This window comes from Lytechinus variegatus, chromosome 12, assembly GCF_018143015.1.
Source record: "Lytechinus variegatus isolate NC3 chromosome 12, Lvar_3.0, whole genome shotgun sequence".
Classification (NCBI taxonomy): Eukaryota; Metazoa; Echinodermata; class Echinoidea; order Temnopleuroida; family Toxopneustidae; genus Lytechinus; species Lytechinus variegatus.
In genome coordinates, this window is record NC_054751.1 from 13,308,034 (window position 1) to 13,333,496 (window position 25,463).

The following is a 25,463-nucleotide window of genomic DNA, read 5'->3' on the forward strand; positions in this document are numbered from 1 at the left end:
GGACTCTAAACACGAAGTTTTGGGGCAAGAAGGACATCCTTTATAAAACATTTTAATTTTGTTTTATCATCCCCGCATGTTCGACCCTAAACACGTAATTTTCCTAGCGAAATAGATACCTTTTTTCATTATTTTTGTGTTTTTGACACCCTTATCACGTTACGTACTACGTAACGTGCCCTATCGTGAAAAAGACATCCTTTTTACGTGTTTTTTTTGGTCGCGCATATCCACTCGCCAATGTAAGTGCCCCCCCCCCGGAGTGAAGGGCGAGTCACTCTTGCTCCTTTCCCAGCCCCCCCCCCCTCCCTCCAATGATGACCCCACCACTCCTATACATTTAATTGATAGCTTTTAGGGTATTCCCTCCCCAGTATAATTTCTAAGAGCCAATACTTGTGTCACTGAATTATGCCACGTAGTTCAGTCAAATTGGGGTAGCTTTCGAGACCACTTTGTTGTTTGTCAAATTAATTCTTAATTCATAATACCTTTTGGAAAGAATATTATCACATATAGCCTGCAAGCACCATAAAGTTTCACCCGGACGAAAAATTGAGAATTTTAGGGGTCTTGTATTCGGATCAAGTCAAACACCTATTGACAGAATGAATTGATCGTTCGCACGTGCTTTCTTTCATACCTTAACACTCTTCTTTATTGTGACTATTCTACTTTAAGCCCGAGATCGATCTAAAACCATGTTAAGTGAAAATCAATCGTTTTAAGTGTATGCGGAAAATTTCTGAGTAGAATATACAGACTACTTTACAGACCTCATAAGGAAGTAATTTCAAGCCCAAATAGTTGATATTTTAGTCATAGGAATTGTGTGCTGATAAACTGTTATCCTTATATGGATATTGATTTTATGAAAAATTATGATTGTCAAGATGTCTTCTGATATTAATTTTATTAATAATTGTTTCCATGTTGTAAGTCACAAACACACTTATTTACCTCAACTACTGAAGAGAATTATGAATAGACAACATAGTAAATGGGTAGCAAATTCATTTTTTTTAGAGCGCTCCCCTAAACTAAGTAGGGAATATCTAAATATCAACTTTGTTATCTGGATTTCTCTATGTAGATGATCAGGCATTATAATATATAGGCCCCGTGAAAATCATACTGTTAGAGCTAGCGGCGACCGACCGGTCACACTACATGCAGTATCATATCTTTAATGGACAAGTTAAAAAAAATATTCGATTGACCCACACTTGCAGTTCAATTTAAATGAAAGAAAATATGAAATTAATATTGTATCACGATTATTAATTTGAAAAGCGATTGAAAGCTAAGACTAGTATAAAGAATCGGAAAGGCTGAATCGCTTTCATCATTGTACTACACATCAAAAGGATCCTTCACTTAGAAACAGTGTCTTCGAATACTCTTAAGAAATAAACTGACTCCAAAAGAAAATATCATCTCTCCATGATGTCATAACCAAGCAGTTCTTTTGGATTTCCTCGTGGATTATAACGGAAACTATCATTATTGTATGCCACTATATTCAACCAGTTGACATTATTAGCTGTTAATAATATCTTCAAGTGATTAGTGACTGATCTTTTCGAAAGAGTTACATCTGGCATTAATTGGGGTGAGAAAGAAATTGGTGAGTAAACGTGATAAAATAAAGTGGACGTGAGGGTTATCATTCATTCGATCTGAAGTAAAACAGCTGAAAATTATGAACCAGTGTTCGGACTTAATGGAAATATAATATCCACAACATTTCATATGATGCATCTGTCTGCATTATCATTCTTCATAAGGTGTTTCAGTATTAAGTAGGAATGATTCGATTATGACGAGGAGTTTGATATAGACGGCAAGCTCAAGACATTTTATGAATTCATTACAAAAAAATAAGGCAATTGAGGTCTTGATTTATTTTAAGGTATTTATTTCACCATTATTTCCCCCCCCCCAAAAAAAAAATAAGCATAAGTAGGCATATTCAGTATCATCATTATTAGTATCATTGATATCGTTTTCATTGGTAGTAGTATAATCATCCCCCCCTCTCTATCTATCTACCTATACATCTATCTATCTATTATCTATCTCTCTCTCTAATTGATACAAATTATAATCACTAACGAACACAAATGAAGGCAATTAGACTTACGTTTTGAATCTGATTCCCTTTTCATGTCTCATATAGTTCTGGGCGCTTCTTCAAGCTATTCTGGTTGTTTCTATCTATCTCTTTCTAAATATTCTTATCTACTTCTCTATTTGCTCCATGCTTATGTTTCACCCGATGTTTCTTTTGTTGTCATGTTAATTAATCAACGGTCTCAACTAGCCTATGACCATGATAAATAGCAGTTTACCATGTTGGGATTAAAATAAGGCTAATAGAAGTGACCCACAAGCACTTTGCCCCTATCCGCTGGCAAAAATAAACAAATTTACTGGAGTAATGGTCTCAAATTAGTTTAAAAATGAAGTGATTGTAACGTCGTAAGATCGGTTGGTCTGCTGACTCTGCATGGGAAAGGGAAGAATCGGGAATACTCAAAATGGTATGTCTTGGAAACTCAATTTTATTTATATATTAGGCCTATGATTTGATGTGTTTGACCTGTTTTGTTTTATTTTGCTGTAATAAAAAAAAGGTTAGTCTTATTAATTCATCACCGCTTGCAGATTTTTTATCCATTGTACAGTGCCTTTTCAACCAATAATGACTTGTAAAGTTTTGACATACGGACTAAAAGCTATAATCTATTCAAAATATTATTATTGGATCACTATTGAAGTGACAAACCTCAACCTGATTGATTTCTTGGGACTGAAGTTTATCATAAAAATATCAATTGACTTTACATTGTTACAATTATTGAAATAAGAATCACGACGTATGATTATTGTTTTTTCTTCTACCGATGTTTTAAGCCAATTTATGTTTATGATCAGACATGGAAGCTTTATTCTTATACTGGCGAAAATAGAAACATGAGAGATGGGACAGTTTTTTGTAAATCTGAAAAGGAGATTTGACCATTACGTGATTTAGTGGTCAATGATCAGTGTCAATGTCTTCCTTCTTTTTTTCACAGAGTGCAAGAAGAATGGGAGACCGACGTGCCAGCAGGCGCATGTCTATGGCGAGTTTCGGGAGAGTGGTGAGATATAGTATTTTATTGATATATTATTGACCTATTCAAACAACACTATTCTATTGCCAGGTTGATATGAATCAGGGTAGATTGTTCCAAGAACATTTTCAAAATTATATCAGATGAATCTGAAAAAAGGGGGGAAATTGGCATTATTTTCAATTTTACGGTTTTATAATTGCTGATGCTATACTCTCTTTTTCTAAAGAAATAATTTGAAAATACATAGATGTATGAATTTCGTGGTTGCTATTGGAAGTCAAATTGCTTATAATGAGTCTATATTGTATATGATGATATGTTTTCAAAGTTTATATAATTTCTGTTTTATTTCCATTACAAAGAATGTCACACTGTTTGACTCCTATAAAGGGAAGATTATGGGAAAATGATAATAATAGTCACATTTGCTCTACGGCGGCCGTACGGCGAGTCGAAAACAGCCGTTTTAACATTTTTTGTCCAACGACATATAGGTGGTTTGAATTACAATTTATAAAACGACTGTTTTCGAATCGCCGTACGGCCACCGTAGAGCAAATGTGACCAAGGTATTACCAAAAGTGGTCGGTGGTACTCACTTCGGGAAAATTTTATGAAAGGACTTGTCGGATGTTTTTATTCGACAAAGTCTATAGACAATTACCATAGTATATATGCTTCTCAATCAATAAAAATCAATGAAAATTTTCAAATCTGACAACTTGTCAGACAATAGATGTAAATGTTGATGAAACGATCCCCTTTTACTTATTCATAAAAATTATTCAAGTAGTTTGGTTGTGAAGGTTTATTATACTTAACAATGAAAATAAAATAAAAATAGTTCCCCCGATTTTGGAAATATTATGGAGCCTGTGCATAAATATTCCCACATATTTTAATAGTCATGTCACGGACGTGATCATGATCGACGGCTTCACCTTTACTTAACTGAGTTTAGTAACTGCCCCACCTCCCACACCTCGCTCAAATCGGACATTAAACACGTGTTGGGGCAAAAAGTACATCCTTTAAGCATTATATACCCTTGCAAATTTGACCGTGAACACGTAGCTTAAGTATAGCAAAAAATGTACCCCTTTTTAGTGTTTTCAACACCCTTATTACGTTACGTACGTAACATGCCCAATCTTAAAGAAAGAGATCCTTTGGCCCAAAACCACTATTTCGGCACAATTGGTCAAAAATCATGTCTCCAGCGTTCTTGCTCATCTTTCGGAGAAACAAAGCTTTTTCTGAATGATTTTGTGTTTTAATGTGATGCCAAGGGATATGTAAACAAAAGTTAATTTAATTTCAAAGGCAAAATTTAAGCAATAAAGCGTTGGGGGAGGGTTGAATTTGGGCTACAGGCTAAAAAGTGCATGTCGCCAGTAATAATTTTTCATGTTTTTTCAACTTTATTTGAATATATAAGCACAGAGAAGAAACTTAATCACAGCTTTATAAAGGCAACTAAATGCCCCATGAAATATACCAAAATCTTTTGAATTAACCGTTGTTTTAAAAAAAATACACCGCTTGAAAATGTGTCTCCGGATCTAGTGAAACCTACGTTACCATTTTTATACCCCATATTCGGCTATGATATTTCAGTGAGAACTACACCACTACATTGTTTTTCTAACCACAAGGGGTATATATATATGTTTAGCAATGCTTTATCATTCAGATTCAAACGTAGTGCGACTTGTAACATGAAGAAGAGATATTAGAAAAAAGTAGTTTTAAGAGGTGTAACATACGTTACCATTTTTATAAATTGTATGAAGGTACAGAGCTCTGAATCATTGCTCATGAGTTGAGACTAAAGGAGTATAATCTCTCTTCCCATGGGGGTCTTAGGATTCATTATTATATTGCCAACTTAACAAATTTAATCAACAGATGTAACATACGTGATGTAACATACGTTACCACACAATCGGAAATATCTGTATTAATCATTAATTCAATAAAAATAAACATAGTTGAGGTATGCGCCGTCTGCGAGTGGTCATTAGAAAGCTTAGCAACAGCTTCCCAGGAGTATCGACTGTACAAAATACAATTGAACCTGCAAACAAGACGGGTTGAAAATTTTGGGTGAGTATTTCAAGTTGAAAATATACATTGTTTTTGTTATATAATCATGTTTTTTATGTGATTGTTGTGGATTTATTTGGTATATAGCTCCCAATGTAAAACATAATCATTACGTTGATCTGCAGGTATATTATTTCCAAATAAATCACTCAATTATCAGGTAACGTAAGTTTCAAATTTTGGTAACGTAAGTTTCAAAATATAGCCACATTAAAAGTAGATAAACCACAGAAAAATATGTCACTTTGAACCAATTTTATTGTTGCAGCTAAGATGTAGAAGAGTTTCTGTGTCAAACCATGTTAAATTGTGTTTTTTTATTAATTGTTAGGGGGGTTCAGTGTAACGTAAATGAACATAACTGTCTGTTCAATAATTTGATTTGTAAGTTTTGTTGTTGAACCTGGCTTAGATATTATCATACTTCGAGTATAAAGAAAAATGTAAATTATAAAAAGAAAAAATATTGAATAAGCGATAAATAAGATTATCAAGTTTTTCTTTAAACATTAATGGATCAGGCATCTGTAATGATGTGGTAACGTAAGTTTCATGCTTTGGTAACGTAAGTTTCAACAATCTTGTGTCATTTAAAAGTCTTTTTCAGAGATTATGCATGGATAAGAACAGATTTTATTGTTCTAGTATAATTATTAGTGGGCTTCTCTAGTGGAAGAGTTGTATTATTGATTGTTTGATTATTGAAAATTGTCATTGATTTGTCTGTAATATCTATTATATTGAATATGTATTGTTACTTTGATTGTATTTTGAAAAAAAAATTGTTGAACGGAAATAAATCTAAATCTAAATCTAAATCTATTAAATGGTATATATCTCCTATGATCAAATACTAATTAGGGAATTCCTTACATGACCATTTGTAAACAAAAAATATCACTAGAATTAGTGTTGGGAATATCAATTGTTATCTCATAGTGAAGAAGAAACTATTTTGAATGAAGAAAATACAACAAATGGTATGAAATACACGTTTCAACGATTATCCTTGCTCATCATGGACCAAACTAATAAACTCATAAACCCTATAGTGACATAAGTTTCAGTAAGTGATACGGTTCATAAACCTAATTTTTTTTTTGCATTCTTTTAATTTTTATAGAGTTGCAATGGGTAGAAGCAGAGCTGAGATACAGGCCGCTTATAGGGCACGTAAGCGCCAACAGATTGTATTCTATACCAATCTGTCATTAATTTAACAAAGAAAGAAGCGAGTCAAGGAATTCACAAACGCAAGAGTAAAAAGGCTCAGGGAACGAGTTCACCGAATAGCTGGTGTTATAGATTCAATTGCATTAAGACTGAAGTTATCATTCCCTATCATTGTTATTAATACATTGTATAACTTGTAATGTAGCAATTAGATTTTCACTTAATTTATATTTATAACAAAGTCAAAACATTAATCCACGAGGCAAATTCATGTGGCATGATTAACAACTGATATTTTTTCTCTCATATTTTCCATCAATTTCGTAATATGGGTTAACTTAAAAAACATGTTTAAAATGTTTTAGGCCTGCTTGCATGTAAATTTATTTAATTCATTTTTTTTATTTATGCATGTAGATTTTGTGAAACTTAGAAATGTGATGTTATTTCTTAGGCTATTGACATCCAACTGAGGTGTTATTGATTAAAAAGTGACAAAATTTGTTTATTTACCTTTTCCTATAGTTCTTCTTCAGCAAGTTCATGATATATATTATATTGTGCATAGGGCGTTATTGTTCATGTTTGAGAGCACATATAACCGAGTATCTCATTTATTGCCATTTCTTGTTGTTCCATGCAAGGGTTTGGAATTTTTGACTTCTTTGTACAATATTGCAATCGCTGTTCTCTAGAGTGTTCCTGTATTAAGTTTATTGTTGTTTTATTCAATCGTTTAAACAGCCTATTAAAGCGACTGGTAATAATGGATTCAGAACATTAAAGATAACAATTTACAAGAGGATTGATAGTATACTTTCATGCTGATAAAATCAACGTGAAATCTACGTTACCAATTTCTCAATTGAAATCAAACGCAAAGCATGGCATACTTATCCCTTGAATAAAGAAATAGCATTTTCCCAACTCTCGTGATTTTATTGGCATAATGTATCATGATGTATAGTGCCTCAAATTGTCTTCTCACAGGTTATGGATTATTGTTCTTGTGTAAAGTATATACACTGACAAGTCAGAAAGTTTTACAGTTTTATAGATATTCGAAGAGTACAGTTTTATAGATATTCGAAGAGTAGCGTTTGATAATTTTTATCTCCAATTCATTGGAACATGGGGTGTTGTATACGTTCACTTACAATTTATGACAAATTAATGTTTGAATATAAACCAAAACAAAATCACATATAATAATATTACCCATGTAACTTACGTTACTTATAATATGTAACTTACGTTACATGGAAACCATTGAATATAATTCTAAGTACACAGTATCACTTGCGTCCTTGATGTTACTCAATAATTGTCTGGCACGTTGGTACTCCTAAATGATGAAAATAGTTTCTGTCGTAGATTCAGATGTCAAATAGAAAGAAAACTCATAAACCTGAAATTAAGTAGGTTTAACAAAATATGACACGCTTATGTTTCGTATCTCACGTAGGTCATTGGTCATGGTATAATCTGGCAGAAATTTTTACAAATATTACAGCCGATGGTTACTGCACTTTTGGTTTATTACGTTCTCAATTCTTGACTGTAGTGACCGATTTAAAAGCATTTGGGATTTAATGATAGTGGTAACGTATGTTACAGAGAGAAATTTACATCCCGTGAAAGAAATTATCCCACTATGATAACGAAGTAACATTATGTGCTCATATTTTTCAACTATGAACTTGAATATATGTCACTTTGAATGTTAATAAAATTAATCCAATTTCGTTCACTTTAATTTTTCATTTTTGTGATTCTCCAATTGTGCCGAAATAGTGGTTTTGGGCCCTTTATGCGTTTCTTTGGTCGCGCCTTGCTTCCACTTGTCAATGGAAGTGCCCCCCCCCCGGAGTTTTATGCATCAGGCTTTTGTTTTTGCTCAGTTAATTTTACCACATACCTATATTGTCGATTTTTTAGATGGACTTTGGCCCATGTCCCTCGTCTATTTATATACTTTAAGAAAATTCCAATGCAACGTTTAGGTTGTTACAATATAGGGCCAAGACTTTAGAACAGGATCAAAGTCTGTATATCGGAAATCTGCTGAGTTTTGTGTTTAGCTAGTGCTCGAGAGTTTTATGGTAAATATATAATTCCGATGAGCTGACCATATCGGCCCTAGCATGAAAAATATTGATTGAGACGTCATCTAATTTTGATTATAAGAGAAAACGATAAAAGTTTTAGATGTCCAATTGACATGATCGAGTGTTGAAAATATTTGAAAACCGTGAAGAAATTATATTATTGGCCACTATTTTTCTAAAAAATGAATTGAACAATGGGAAAATGACAAAAAATCAATCATTTCGTGAACTTCAACACAGCTCAACTTATATCGTAGAGATGAAATATATATATTCATGCATACATAGCTATAATACATAGGCCTACCTCTTTATCCTTGAGCGATGGTGTTAAGGCTTAAAAAATAACGACAGTCAGTGGCAATTTTGTCTAATTTTGAATATAAGAGAAAACGATAAAGTTTTAGATGTCCAATTAACATGATCGAGTGTTGAAAATATTTGAAAACCGTGAAGAAAGTACATTATTGGCCATATTTTTCTAAAAAATGAATTGAACAAGGGGAAAACGAAAAATAAACAATCATTTCGTGAACTTCAACACAGCTGAACTTATATCGTAGAGATAAATATATCTTACATACATACATATACATAGGCCTACCTCTTTATCCTTGAGCGACGGTGGACAGTCAGTGGCAATTATTGGTTAAGAAGTACTGAGGTGAATATTAGGAAGAACAGCTAAGAGCTTTTTCGTTTGATGGGACCGGACCCCTTGGATCAGTCGGCCGGGACGCGAGTTTCCGTTTTACACCCTGGCGAAGGCATTTTCCGGAAAAGTAGCCAAAAAGCGACTAGTGAAGAGTCTACACACGTCGCTGGTTGCATTCAGCGTGCGACACAGGAACGACAAATTGAAGTTTGATGGATTGATACACTTCGAAGCTGCCGAAAGAAAGATATAGAACACTGATGAATAGATAGAGACAAGATAGACAGATAGATAGATAGAAATAGAGAGAGAGAGGTGGATAGACAGATAGAAATAGAGAGAAAGAGGGAGAGATGGATGGATAGATAGATAAATAGAGAGAGGCCGGGGAGAGACAGAGAGGTCGATATATAGAGGGAGAGGGGGAGAGAGAGAAAGAGAGAGAGAAGGATAGATAGATGAGAGATAGATAGATGTTAGATAGATAAAGAGGGAGAGAGACAAAGAATATTAACAAATTAACAGATAGATAAGTTAAAAAATAGATAGATAAATAGATAGAGAGAATAAGAGAAAGACAGACAGATGGATAGATAGATAGATAGAGAGAGAGAGATATTAAATAGATAATTAAAGAATGAGAGAGACAGAGAAGATTATCAACAAATTAACAGATAGATAGATACTCTAGTTCAAAAATAGATAAATAGATAGAAAGAGAAAGACAGACAGATGGATAGATAGATGGATAGAGAGATAGATAGAGAATTTGAGAGATAGATAGATGTCAGATAGATCGAGAATGAGAGAGAAGAGCGACAAATTAACAGATAGATACTGTAGTTACATAGGTAGGTAGAGAGAGAGAAATAGAGAAAGACAGACAGATGGATGGATAGATAGAGATAGAGAATTTGAGATAGATGTTAGATAAAGAATGAGAGAGATAGAGAAGATTATTAGATAGATAGATACTGCAGTTACATAGATAGATAGATATAGGGTTTGAGAGATAGATATATAGACAGATAGAGAGAAAGACAGACATCAGCGAATCGGAAAGGCAAATGATCAAGGCAAACTTTCGTATTGAACCTGGAAAGTACATGTATAAGCTCAGCTGCAAGTACGGTATGTATTTTCTGCGGATAACTTCGGTGCGGACTTTGGATCGCGCGCCCAGCTGATAATGTAAACAAACGTAGACGTAGACTCTTCACTCGTCGCTTTTTGTCTACTTTTCCGGAAAAATGTCTTCGCCAGGGTGTAAAACGGAAACGCGCGGCCGGGACATGGACCTTTGACAGTTGTTTAACCTTTTTTTCTATGTACCAGGATACTGATGTAAAGCGTCAGAGTCGTCGTGGATCCGTCGCCTCAACATCACCAGACGAAATCACTAAACTAGTGAGTAATCCAATAATTCTTAAAAAATATCTTTATTTTTTTATCTATCATTTGTTAATAGAATTGTACCCTAATAACACAATTGTTCCAAAGAGTACGAGTATCTCTTGAGAATGATAAACTGAAGGCCCCATTGCTGGAGGCGGGAGGGGGGGGGGCTATAGGGGCTTCAGCCCCCATCCCTTGGATTACTAAATCACTCTTAAGATCCATCAACCGCAAGAACAATTTATATTACAAATACATAACTAAACCAAGTGATACATCTCGCCACAAGTACACTTCATATAAAAACACTCTTACATCTTTACTTCGTATTGCGAAAAAAGAATATTACACTTCTCAACTCGATCTATACAAAAATGATATGAAGAACACATGGAAAATCATCAATGGGGCATTAAGCAATAAAAAGAGGAGTTCTACAATTACAAAAATAAAATCAAACAATACAATCACTGATGACAATAACATAATAGCAAGAGAGTTTAATTCATATTTTTCACAAGTTGGCAACAAATTAGCAAGCAAAATTCCTCAAACTAACAAATCTTACAATAATTTTCTCGACAACCCAAACCCAAACTCCATATTTTTTAATCCCACAAGTTCAAGAGAAATTATAAATATTGTTAACAGTCTGCAGTCCAAAAAGTGCCCGGGATTTGACGGTATTTCCAACTTCCTACTTAAGAAAATTATTTTGGCTATCGTCGATCCTTTGGTGCATGTTTTTAATATTTCTTTGAACACAGGAAGGGTACCCAATCTTATGAAAATCGCAAAAGTAGTCCCTCTTTTTAAAAAAGGAGATAATCAGCTCGTCTCCAACTACCGTCCCATATCATTGCTCACCTCGTTATCAAAAATTCTTGAAAAACTTGTCCATACACGAACCAGTACGTTCTTTAAAATAAACAATATCTTTTCGGACTTTCAGTTTGGGTTTCGCGAAAATCACAGCACCTCGCATGCAATTTTATCTTTCATTAACAAAATCACTACTTCCACTGATAAAGGTTGTCATACTGTCGGTATTTTCTTGGACTTCTCCAAGGCCTTCGACACCATTAACCACGAAATCCTTTTGCATAAACTATCTCATTACGGTATTAGGGGGAAGGCCTTGGAGTGGTTCAAGAGCTACCTTACAGATAGGACTCAGTTTGTATCAATAAATAATCACAATTCATCCAACCTTCCAATTACATGTGGGGTACCACAGGGTAGCTTACTAGGCCCTCTTCTTTTTATCACATACATCAATGACATCCACAAAACTTCAAATTTACTTTCATTCATACTCTTTGCCGATGATTCCAACATTTTCTTTTCTCACGATAACATAAACCAACTTATTAGGATCGTTAACTCTGAACTCATGCATGTGACTGAATGGATCAAGGCAAATAAACTCTCACTTAACTTACAAAAGACCAATTACATGTTATTTAGTAATAGAGTAAATAGTTTGCCTGGCAATCTCATTTTTGAAAACACTGTCCTTGAAAATGTTTCTGAAACAAAATTCTTGGGTGTACTTATTGATAATAAATTGTCATGGAAACCACACATCGATAATATATGCAAAACAATTTCAAGAAATATTGGAATTATCAACAAGCTCAAATTTTTCCTTCCATCTCGTACACTACTTACATTATATCACACCTTAATATTACCATACATTAATTACGGTATTTTGGCATGGGGTTGTGCAATTCAAACACAATTACATAGGATACTTTTGTTACAGAAAAAAGCACTTAGGATAATATTTCATACACATTTCAGATGTCACACAGATAAATTATTTTTTGAAAACAAAATCCTTAAAGTTAATGATATATATCTGTTCCAACTCGGCCAATTTATGTACAAACTAAATAAAGATGATCTCCCCGCAATTTTTTCAATTATGTTCTGCAAAAACTCCTCTGTACACGATTATCCTACAAGACAACGAAACTCTTATCACCTACCTCCAACCCGAACTTTACTTGCAAAAAATTCTTTTGTTTTTTCTGGTCCTGTATATTGGAATTCCTTGCCCAACGCCTTTAAGGAATCCCCAAGCATCACAATTTTTAAACATAACCTTAAAAAGATGCTTATTTGCCAATACTTTACACAAACAAGTCAATCTACCACATAACCAAAACCATATACAATTTTTTTTCCTCCCACCATACAACTTGCCTGCTACCTGTTTCCGCACCTGCCATGCTCTTCTTTGCACCTCTAATTGTACCTGCACCCCCTCTCTCCCTATATTTGCCTCTGTTCTTCCCTCATAATCACAATTATTGTAACCATGTTGTTATTTTTTATTATTTTTTTTGTTATTACTATTATCATTTATTCTAATTTGGTTCACTCTTTCGTTGTTACCTTCGATATTTTGTATAGCCTCCTTTTAAACTGTCTTCCGTCTCTCCTTTATACTATAGTTTTGTAATATACGTATTGAAACTAAGTTACGGGGGCTTGCCTCCCATACAAGCTTCGCTTTTCTTGGCAAGCCCCTCCGTTCTGTTTTATATAGTTATTATAGTCAAAGTTACTTTAGTTTGCAGTTTGCATTAATTCTCATTGTTTATACCTTATTTCGATTGATGTTGTACTTTAAATTTGACTATGTATTGTTTGATTTTGTTGTGCTTTGTGAACGGAAAATGAATAAAATCTAAATCATCCAACTTTTTTTTTGCAATAATTTACCATAATTTCTGCATGATGGCACCCCACTCCCAAACTTGTTTTTTATAAGGTTTAGCCAGGGGAGTCGTGGTCTATGTGGTTACGATTTGTGTCTTTCAATAGAAGGTGTTTCAATGTATAGTGTTTTCCTGCTGCTAGAAATTTACCCACATTGTGCTGCACTCAACCCAGGTGAGGTACATGGGTATATACCTGGCAGAAACTATGAAATGGATGAGCGCAACCGTTAGAGCTTCTCTTCTAATGCCAGGGTACTATTTTGCTGCATTATTGTAGAGCGCTAGAGCTTTTTGATAAAGTAAGTGTTTAGCGCTAGGATTAAAGCAAGTGCTATTGTTATTGTTATTATTATTGTTATTTTTATTCCTATTATTATTATTATTATTGTTATTATTATTATTATCATTATTATTAATATCATAATTCTTATTATTATAATTATCAAATCTCTTTTCTCACTTTTCTTCCCTTTGCAGCTTTCTCAGCAACGCAAGACCAAAAAGGTATAGTAACTCTTGTAACAACATTGCTCACTGCGGGGCACTGTATAGATTAGCAAATCTAAAGTTTTCCTACAATAAAAAACCGTGGGGAATATGACAGAGGGGAAGAGTGGTTTGCTTGATTCATACAGGCATATAAACAAAGAAAGTGACCGAGGGATAAATGCTGGGGGAGGGGGGGGGGGCCTTGCTTGAAACTATCTTTTACGAGCAAGCCTCACAAAAAAAAGAGAATCTATTATAATCGAACATGTTAACTGATCGATGCCGTCATTTTAAATAGAAACTATAAACAATAGAATAAATAAATGAATCATAAAATCACAGGTCTAGAAAAATGAAATAAGAAAATTAAATAAACTTAACAAATTAATAGATAATTAAAGAATGTTATGATTTGATAAAACATATACAAAATAAAAGATAAATAAACAATGAAAACATAGTTAACAAATTATAATCGTGTAGAATGTTATTATCTATCTCTTATGACATAAAGTAGTTAAAATGTTCATGTTCTGGTATCCTGACAAGTAGTGTCCATGAACTGCTAGTGGCAGTGCGAATCCGGGGATACGAATGGAGTGTCGGATTATTACCAGTACTACTACTACTACTAGTAAATAAGATCTTGTAGAAAATTTATAGCGCCAGCTTGCGTCAAACTAGCCAAAATAAATCAAGAAAAAAACATTGCGTCTATCGCCGTAGCAACGATTACGATGTCGTCCAGAAAAGGGAAAGGCAAAACGTCTCAAATATTGATTCAACCAACTGGTAAAGGGCCAGATGCTTACAAAGATGTAGACTGGAAAACCATGAATGTAAGAAAAGTGATATGAGGATTATTGGTTTGAAACTTGGGCCGGAGTTTGACGTATTTATAGGGCCAGATTTATTTTTTATGAACAGTCCCATCTATTGCTTTGTAAGTCGGCAGTTTCACAGACACAGAATTGCAGAAATAGTTTCAAATAGATTTAGGCCTCGGCTTTTTTTTCGATCGACAATCGAAAATATAAAAGCAATAAGAAAATAAAAGGCTTCCGCTGACATAGATTACTGTCTGAATAGGAACGGCATTATTGTGGTTTGTGTCACCAGTCCATTCACTGCCATATTTATTTCGTCAGCGGTGGTGACTTCTTTCCACTCCCTTTGTCTTTGTATAGTGAGTGATTGTATTACCGACCGGCCTCGTATTACCGAACAGGTGCATTGTACGCGTCAGAAAATAATTTCATAGACTACCCTCAAAACTTTGCAACAACATCCTTCCAAAGGGAACTTGAATATTAAAGACGATGAGAATGGTGAAAAACACATTTTCAAAGTCTTAATAATAATATTCTAAAAATAATAAAATATGGTAAAAAATAGCTCATCGGTGATTTTGTTGTTTTCTCAATTTTTCCCATAGAAAACGCACATTCGGTAATACGAAAAGAGATTTCTGCAAATTTTTTACATATTTATATTCTGTAGGTAATTGTGTATTTATGGTGAAAGTTTGATGAATTTTATGAGAATAATGTGTTTGATATGATTGAATTCATGAAAAGTGTTCGGTAATACGATCCACTACCATACACAACGAGCGCACACAGAAGAAGAGAGGTGATAAATTTCACGATAAAGGCCATAGGAACTAGACTTGATCTACTTTCGAAATACTAATTTTTATTTTAGCAAAAAATATATGATCAGTAAATAGATTTGATCTAGGCCTAACTTCACGACTAACGTTTGCATTAGGACCCTATAAAAGTTAAACCTTCATACGCCTAATGTGTATGAAGGGGTAAAAAATATGTTAGTGTAAATATGAAAAATGAGAGGTTTCTTCTTAGTGTAAATATGAAAAATGAGAGGTTTCTTACCAGACTGATGTCGTGTAGATCCCTCGATCCATTGGCATTTGTAAACGCCACAAATACACTAGGCGTGACCCTAATAATTGAACTGCTTCGATGAGCTATGTTACGAAGTGCCGTTTTGAAGAACAATTCAGATTAAAGTAATTTATTCAATAGGGCCTAATAAAAGTTGAATATTGATTGCAAACAATTATTATTTTATAATAATTGCTGTGGTACTAGATACTGCATGGCAAATGAACATTGTACAGTAATTATGTTGCATTTTACTGTTTATTATCTGTTTATAATATATCTTAGGATGAAGAAGCCAAGGCTGTGGAGAAAGAGCAATCATTGGCATGGAAGGTTCTCACCAACTCACAAGTCCAATCATTATTGGCATTAGAAATAGAAGATGTTGAAAAGTAAGAATTTATTGTTCTATTTTTTTCTTGTTAAATTGGGAGGAAGTCCTTAAATGTCTGTTTTACAATATAATCTTATTGTGTAGACGATTGGAAACTACTAATATTACTTTTATTGATGAAAATGTTGTTTGTTGTCAATATCATTATTTTTGTTCTGGCTTAAAATTCTGGTTTCCTTTGTTGATTTTTTGGTATTTTTATTATTTATTACTTATGTTATTTATTTAATTTCATTTGTTTATTTATGTATACGTTAGTATTATTATTATTCTTAATTATTATTATTCATTTATTTTTTTTTGGGGGGGGTATCATTCGTGCTTTTTTAAATATTTCAATCTGTTGTATTTGCTATTCATTGACAAACAGTCTTCCATTCATTCAATTAATTCTCAACATGTCCCTGTCAAGGATTAAAGTTTTTCATCTCCCAGATGTGATTAAACCAATTGATTCACTATACCTGTATAAACTTTTGTTTTTCTTTTACTTTGTAATTTTTAATAACTACATAGCCTTATATCTTATTTCCTTCCATTGGGGCCTATAACTCACAAGCTCTGCTTTCAACTTAGGCCCCTCCATTTTTCACTGATTTATATTCTTATTGCGTATAATTTCTGTCTCAAGAACCATTTATTTCAACTCAAGATAATTATGTTATACTCCTATCAAGCATGTAAATGTCTGTATATGAATAATGGAAATAAACTAAACTAAAAGATTTTACAATTATCTGATGTTTTGTTTTAACAATGTATCATCCAGAAATTGTGTTTACGGTTTAGTGATATATAGATTTAATTGTTACGGTATTTAAATGGAAATTATAACCATATATGCTACGTAATTATTTTTCATTGGTTTTCAATCTGAATACATTTTTTAGAATTTTTGTTATATTGAGTTGATTAATCTGGGAATAAACCTATCCATTTATTTTTTTTTAGGTCTTTGTCTGAGATCTTGTCACTCTCTGACTTCAAAACAGACTTGAAAGATGCAACTTTATTAGATTACTACACATCTGCTTTCTGGTGGGCTAAAGAAGAAAACTTTGATGCTCAGCAGGTCTCAGGGTTCTTTACTGTTGTACATACACTCATGGCAAACATCAAAGGTAATTGTGTATTTATATCCAGAATCATTATTAATAGCATCTTAATTTTCTTCATTGTGATAATCATCATTGTTATTTATAATGAAAAAAATCCAGGCTATGAATTTCACTTTAAGGATAAGGTCACTTTATTAGAGGCACATCACTATTATTACAGAACAAATGTGGATGAAATATAATAATTATAATACGTCCATTTATATAGCGCAGTTACTGTATGCATATTCAACTGCGTTTTGATACTTGGTATCATATTATTACCCCGGTTGTAGCTAAGCTGCCATATTAATAGGCACTAAAGCGTTCAAGAAATAGATCCTACCGGATACCCATTCACCTCACCTGGGTCGAGGCAGCACAATGGGGATAAATTTCTTGCCGAAGGAAATTCGCCATGGCTGGGATTCGATCCCACAACCCTCTTGTTTCAAAGTTCGGTGACTAATCCACTGGGCCACAACGCTCTACAAAACAGGGCACAACAAGTCTCTAAAGCCAATGAGAGAGGAAACAAGCCCAGTGAAAGTGGCGTTAAAGGCAAAGGGCTTGGATTAATGCAATCCCTGACTCAAGTATTGATGAGTGGAATGTCCGAATTGGTAATCGACCTTTATGAACTTGTACCTGCAGAGAACTAGGTTTCCAAGATAATGCAGAATGGTGAATTTTGAGTACTTAGTGAACTTAATTTTTTTTTAAAAATACATCCAAGGATCAAGGCATCAGATGATTTACATTTAGCCATATCTATCTATCAAGTTTCGGTTTATAAGAATAGTTTTGGTTTTACTTCTTTATGAACAGATAATATGACAGCTGCAGAAAACCTGACTGAATTGCGGAAGATGATGGTTGGTATTGGTACCAATGTGGATGAAGCTAATGGAGGTTTAGACTTTCTGAGCTTAAAGCAGGCCAAAATCATTACCAGCTTCTTAGAAACTACGTAAGTTGAGTGAAATTTCACAATGATCAATAGGTAGATAATTTTACCATAAATGTTTTCATGTCTTGTATATCCACAATAAAAACATGAAACAAATAGAAACCAGATTTGGTATAGATATGAAACAGATATTAGTATTACTGAAACTCTCACAAATAATGATTCATATGACGACGGTCTCCTGCGTTCTGAAATTCAGTTAAATAATATTTTTCATATACTTTTTTATATTCAGAAAGAGATTGTAAATGATACGTGTGTCTAAAATATATATATATGTAAAATTTATGTAATAATTGATTATGTTGTATTATGTTGAACATGTGGAACGCAGAAATAAATTTCAAGCAAACAAACAAATATATTTTCGTAAGTTTTGATATATGTGAAATGCAGTTTTAGCAAATTTCATGAATATCCAATCATGTTGAAATTTCTAGGTCATGTCAATTTTCACATAATTTTTTTATGTTTATTATCTTAGGTTTTTTCTGAAACAATTAGAAATTTCATGATTATGTCAGATAAAAGCTGAATCAAGCTGAATATGATTAATAAAAAGATATACATTCTTCAGTCAGCATTAGGATTCAATGAAATTAGTTCTCATCAAATTAGGTATGTGTTTCCATTTCCACATTTTTTTTAATTTTTGACTGGCATGATGATATTCAGTTTTTGCACCATCTTTTCTCAATGATTGTCACTCTGTCTCTATGCTTTTTTTGTTTCATAGATTATTCCAGCATTACAGTCTGTATCATTTCCTTCATCATGGTGAAAGAGAAGAACAAATCATTTGCACTGATGTAAGTTCTGACACATATTAATTTAGAGAAGTACATGTAGATCAAAATGTTCCCATTAATCATTTTCAAAATCATATCCTTTGAAAAAAAAGAGAAAAGAGTTCTATAATTATGAATGCTTGTTAAGGTTTGGCAAGAGGTACAGATGTATTTAGTGATGGGAGGTATGCATACATTGGAGAGAGATGATTACTATGACAATAATTGTATCAACGAATGCATATTGTCAAAATGAGATCCGTGTTTCATCATTTTATAAATGCCTTTAACTTTAGTGATCACATTTTTTTTCAATTCAATTCAATTCGGTTTATAAGATATAAGACAATGCTGTAGTCCGAAGAATAATGTGCAATGCTTACATTGAACATTATTTACATTTGAAGATTGTATACACACTTAAAAATATTCACATTTAAATGAGAAACAATTGATTGATTGAGACATGCATAAATAAGACTTTAGTAGATAATCAGAGCCTGGGATTCTGATAATTGTGTATGGGAAAAAACTGTTTTTTAAACTTCAAATTATAACGAAAAGGTCAGAAATATAATTCAGATTTGATTTGCATTATGAAGTTATAAAATAGAGATTTTTAATCAAGTAAAAAAAAATCTTGTATTTCAGAAAACTTGAATTCTTTATGATCAATTTATAGAATACTAGGTTAAGCATTTAGTCCACCCCTTGAGTTAATCCAAATGTTCATTAAAAATTTTGGCATGTCTGCTTCTAATTGGTTTGGTGATTGAGTGTGCTGACTCGGAATCGTTTGATTTCCAGCTGTGTGTTGAGACGTTACCTGCTGCTTCCATGCCATACCCCCCTCCTCTGGAAGAAGGAATTGAAGAAGCTGTCTATCTCAGCCACATCGCCCCACCCCCTCAAGAAACAAAAGAAGAAGAGGAGGTAGTGGACGAGAATGCTGACGAGAAGATTCCAGAGATAAGCGGAGATGACATGAATGAACAAGGTAAGTCCTCAGGAAAATCTGTCATTCTATGAATAATATTTTTATTCTTGTCTTTTTCCTGATTGCCAACAGGGGTGAGTTTTTGCAACTGCAACAGGGACAGATTCAAGAACACAGTAAATGCATTGAAAATGCTTGTTAAATGACAAAGAAAAGCCAGGAGGTCTTTTTGAAAATTGTGAACCAAACAGGCAGTTCCTTCCTAAGCAAAGAAGAGAATTTTGTTTGTCCAGAGTCCAGGACGAAACCAATTTTTGACAAAGGCTTCTTGGTTGTACTTTGTCATGAAGGGAATTTGACAATACATTTTCAATGTTCTTAAATCCATTGTGCGAGTAAAACTCCCTATCAATTGTTATTGTTATAACAGTAAGTTTCACCAGAGGAAGACAAGAAAAATGAGCGGGTGGTCTTTTTGGACATGTTGAAATTTGAAAAAAAATAGTTTTTGAAGAAAACCAAATTTGTGGTGTTTAAAGAATGGTGGTCCACATAAACCAGTTGTCGCTAAATTTGGTGTGGCTGTACCTCTATACATTAACGATTAAACAACTTTGGATTTGGTCAGATATGGCATGGTATTAATCTTTGTGCAGGAAGATTACATGAAGAATATCTTTTTGCCTCAACATTATTTTTTATACTACATCATTTTGATGTTGACTTTGAACAAACAATTGTTGCTCTATGTCTAGATAAGCTCTCAAATATATTTCATATATTGATTTTGAACACAGCATGCAGCTAAACACAGAGCCACACATATGAATAACCCTTTTATCATTACAATAAATGTCTACATTTTTGTTTTGCCTGCATAGTAGAGCCAGACTATAGGTACTGCTTTTTCGATGGCGGCGTTGTTGTCAACATTGAAATCTTAACCGAAGTCCAGTATTTTAATTGTCATCATAACTTAAAGTATATGGACCTAGTTCACCCTGCTTGATTTTCATGTCACATTACCAAGGTCAAAGGTCATTAGGGTCAATGAACTTAAACCATGTTGGGGGAATCGATATCAAAATCTTTACCAAGGTTAAGTTTTTTAATTGTCATAACTTTGAATGTTTATTAGTCTATTTCATGAAACTTGAACATAAGGGTAATTGTGCATTACTAAAACCCCTTCTTGAGTTTCGGCTTATATGACCCCGGTCAAAGGTAATTTAAAGTCAACATTCTTTGGCCATGTTGGGAGTATTTGTGGAATTGTCATGATTTTGAAATTTTATGCAGCACTGCTGCTATATTGAATTGCATAAGGCAGGCGAGACTGTCAGAGTAGTTCCTTTTGTATGTCATTTCAAAACTGACAGGATGTAAAGGAAAAGGAAGTGAAATTTGAAATATCTCGTCTTAGTTGCATAGCCTAGATTAGGCTTTCAAATTCAGAAAGTATAAAGCTGATTGTACTGCGTTCTAATTTTGAAGGTGAAAGATCAAGCGAAAGATGTCTGTCATAAAGTTTATTGTGTTGTATTTGTATCTTGAAGGTGATGGAGATGTGGTAAAGGATGTCTTGGCTGGAGTAACGGTAGAGGAAGTCAAGACTGTCTTTGATAAGGTGGCAAAAGAAATGTTTGCTGGACTACAGGTAAGAAATTCATCTTTAATTCCTATCTCTCACATCTCTTACTGTTTTATATGTACTTCTTTCTTTGACAAGAGGTTAAATCAAGTGACAGGATATTATGGAATTCAAGACCACTTACTGATGTAGTTTCATCTATTGCTATTGTTATAGTTTCATCTCTTTATTATATTATCGTACTATTTCTAATTCTGTTTCAATATATTGTATCTAATAATAATGTGCATTTGTAACTGGTCTCTCAATATCACATTATCAATTTTGAAATATAGTTCTCAGTTGACAACTGTTCACGTACAATGCATTTCATGTGTTATTCCTGAATATTAATAGAAGTTAGTTGAAGAAAAATGTATTAATGCTTTGCTTATGTCCCTTTATTTTTCTTTAACCATAGGATGAGGTTGCACTAAAACTGAAAGAGAGGGAAGCAGATATAATCACAAGGATAAACAGGATACACAGGATAGCTGAAACATAGTACACTGTCCTGCAAGACAAGTACAGTATAATTCATGTCGTTGTAATTATCCATGGCTCATCAAGAATTGATATATTCTTGATACAAGATTAGGTTGACTTTTTCGATTCCTTGTATATCTGTTTATTGATATATTGGTAGTTCTAAGGTAAATACCACCCATGGTTTCATGGTGCGAAACAAAATACCACAAAGTGACCCTGTCAATGTACAGTGTGAATGTAAGAGTGTACAGTGGCACCTGTGAAGAAAGACCACTTAATGTGCAAGGAAGGTGGTTTCAATGGGAAGGTTCCTGTAATGTTTCAATGGGGGATTCTATTCCAGGGGAAACAAATTATGTAGTCTGACACGACATTTGGTCTTTCTGTACAGGTGATTGCTTCATGTAGAGTCCTTGTGAATCTATTTCAATATATGTTTCGTTTGTAATTATATCTGAGCAATTCCATAAAGTATCTCATTATTATGCAGGATACACATAATCAAAATACAACATGAAAGTGGAGTATATTACCAATTTTTATACCCCCTGACAAACAAAGAGGTTCCGCACATAGGAATTGGTCTACAGTTATGTACATGTAGTTAGTGGGAGGTCCATTGCAGATACTTAAAAAACTTTCTACGCAAAGTTTCAGACACATTATTGCAACAGCTCCCAGCAGGGTTATATGCACAATGCCTGTATACATGACATATGCCACAAAAACTTGTGTGCCTCCATGTACCCCCAAAACCTGAGTTTTTTATAGGTATGCATCTTTGATATATATATCCATTTCTGACTTTGGCTCAAATTAATTTAATCTGTGTTTGAAATTTATGATCATAACATCAATATAACAGTTTCATTCCACCTGACCAAAGAAAAATGGGATAACCAAGGCACTAACTATCACACTACAGAATACTATTAGATACAGGAATAAAGGATGTCTATTTACAGTCGTTTGTATGTCTTTTTTCACACAAACAAAATCTTAAATTATAATTGGAAAGTATGCTTAACTGAATTGAATCATATTTATTTGGTTCCTATGAACTCCAAATAAAGCAACTGAGCCCAAGGTCTGTTTTCCCCAGAATTGTGGAAAGCATTTGATATTGAAGAACGTGGATTTTGTTTTTTTCTGATTCACCATTGAACCACTTTAGCACCGAGTTCTGATACTAGTGTGAAGCAAAATGTTATACCACTTGGGTGAATGAATGAAATTGTGACACAATTATATTAACAACAAATTTGCTGTAGCATACCAAATTTTATAAATAGAATTGTATTTCCTTCCGTTTTTACACCATGCATTTTTTGGGGGTTTGCAAAGATACTAGAACAAAATTTTAAAATCTATTTATAACATATTGTCAGTAGGTGTATGTGACATTCAGGTTTTTTTTAAATAGGAAATGTGAAGAAAATGGTTTACTCGATTAAATATCAAAGAAAATAAATAGTGTGCTGGCCGGTTGTCACAAATTTGTGACTGGAACTGCATGAATATTGTGATTTCTTTTTCAGGCTTCAAATTCAATTAAGGATGAATAGTGGTATTTGTATGCAAAACTTACGTTGACTGTACATAAAACATTGTGTTCATGTAAATACTTGTATGAAAAATAAAGCTATGTATATATTGCATTTTTATTTAAATTATGTAGATATATTTGAAGATTGTTCTCATTGAAGGGACGTTTTATATACTGGTATGGTTGCAGTTATGTAATAACTTTTTACAAAATTATTCATATTTTGGGACAGTTCATGTGTAGTGTGACCTGCTATGCTTTTTATAGGGCCATATGGCCTTGCTCAAAATTTCTAGATTTACTGTACATACATGTTTTCCTTAAATAAAATGTATGATATAAATACAACTTATAGTCTCAAAATCTGTAAAAGATTTTGTATAGCTTGACAGCTGTCTTTTTTGTGCAAACACAGTGGTATGATGTGTTCTGATAATGTAAAAAATTGCATGAGGCTCACAAAACATAAAAAAAACAAAAATCTTTTTTTTTTAAGTTATTTCTTTCTGAATCTGCTGTTTTAAAGAATTTCCTATTTCAAATACATTTAATTACTGCAATCTACTGACAAAATGAAGCAACTCTATGGAATGAGTTTCTTAGTAAAAGAGAAAATTTGTCATTTTGTCTACTATGTATGTAGAAACAAATATTTATACATGCTATTGGAACATATTTAAAAAAATTAGTGCTATGGGACTCCAATTCCTTTACCATCATGAGAAGCAGAGAAGCATAAAGGAATTATCTCAACTCGAGTAAAATAGTCAATTTTGAAGAAAAAAAGAGTTCTTTCCTTTTGTCAGTTAACGGCAGAATGCATAATTGCATTGTTCATAGGTACACCCATACAATTTACTCATTTCATGTACGTGCCACCCTATATTTCTACTACTTATTATAGAGCAGCTTTGTTCAGTAACTCATGGTCCTAGAACCTTCACACTATCAGACTTAGACTCGTGTTTAAGGTACTTGCCCACTCTGTCCCCTTTTACGCGTGGTCGCGCCTGGTATCCACTCGTCAATTGAACTGGACCCCCAGGCGGCCTCTCAAGTTCTGGGAGGAACCAAATGTGGCTCTTGAAAGTCGTCCCAAATCAGATATATCGCTGTTACCATAGTAGCAACCAGAATTTTGCACACGAAACGCATATTGAATGTTTCCGTTGCAGATGCGAAACAAAAACAAAAAAATCTCATGTCACACAATTTGCATTGCAGGACAGAGTTTTAGGACCATGACGATGGGCCCAAACGTCTCTTCCAAAATCAACTACCGTTTTAAATCAGTGTTCGCGTTCTCCAGCGAAAGGTCGGGAACATCTCACGAATGAGAACCATCGTGACCATTGTTTTGGCACGTATCTGGTCGATGTTTCCCATCTGCTCTGGTACGGATATGTATGTCTTCTGTGCATTCGCCAAATGCATACTGGATGAGCATGGAGAAGAAGATCCCAAAGAGTGTCAGGGCCAGGCGCAGCCTAATTGCTTCACGCCACTGCACACAGGTACTAAGGGAAGCTAAATGTAGATGTTCCAGCATTGTAGCAAACTATGCTCATGGAATGATGTGATCATGGATCAGTCTTGGGGATCCTATTTTCTACAGGAGGCTATAAAGTGCGCTCGTGCTGACCAAGTCAAAAAGTCCAATGATAATTATAAAGGAAGGTAATAAACCAATTTTCTGAAAAATAAGGAGAAATAACTTTTTGATTAAAAAAAAATACTTTGAAGTCCTTTCACTAAATAAGTAGGGGAAGGCGGGATAAGTTGTGACAGTTTTTGCTTTTTGCATTTTATAGTCCGGGTTACAATTGAGCAAGGTGCCACACGGAAAAGGTGAAATTTTCATATAGTGCTCCTAAACCAGTTTTTTACGCTGAATACGAATATCTGAGGTAACCAGGCTGTATCCT

The 25,463-nt window shown here is 33.7% G+C and overlaps 1 protein-coding gene across 3 annotated transcripts; it reads left to right on the top strand.

Annotated features, from left to right (window-relative positions):
* Nucleotides 1-1,488: 1,488 nt before the first annotated feature.
* Nucleotides 1,489-23,886, top strand: LOC121424851 (ciliary-associated calcium-binding coiled-coil protein 1-like). Of its 3 annotated transcripts, none has more exons than XM_041620672.1 (11): nt 1,489-1,627; nt 3,081-3,146; nt 10,500-10,571; nt 13,769-13,795; nt 15,973-16,079; nt 17,033-17,202; nt 18,007-18,148; nt 18,885-18,957; nt 19,744-19,933; nt 21,430-21,530; nt 21,925-23,886. In XM_041620672.1, exons 2-11 carry the CDS (start codon nt 3,093-3,095, stop codon nt 22,006-22,008), a joined length of 1,020 nt encoding a protein of 339 aa, XP_041476606.1. In that variant the 5' UTR covers nt 1,489-1,627; nt 3,081-3,092; the 3' UTR covers nt 22,009-23,886. The 3 variants fall into 3 exon arrangements, with proteins under 3 accessions (XP_041476606.1, XP_041476604.1, XP_041476607.1); XM_041620670.1 differs by lacking the exon at nt 1,489-1,627 and adding an exon at nt 2,438-2,543; XM_041620673.1 differs by lacking the exons at nt 1,489-1,627; nt 3,081-3,146; nt 10,500-10,571; nt 13,769-13,795 and adding an exon at nt 14,462-14,619.
* Nucleotides 23,887-25,463: the final 1,577 nt, after the last annotated feature.

Coding starts and splice junctions, on each gene's coding strand:
- LOC121424851 (XM_041620670.1), top strand. Junction 3,147..10,499: donor TGGCGAGTTTCGGGAGAGTG/GTGAGATATAGT, acceptor TCTATGTACCAG/GATACTGATGTAAAGCGTCA. Junction 18,149..18,884: donor ACCAGCTTCTTAGAAACTAC/GTAAGTTGAGTG, acceptor TTTGTTTCATAG/ATTATTCCAGCATTACAGTC.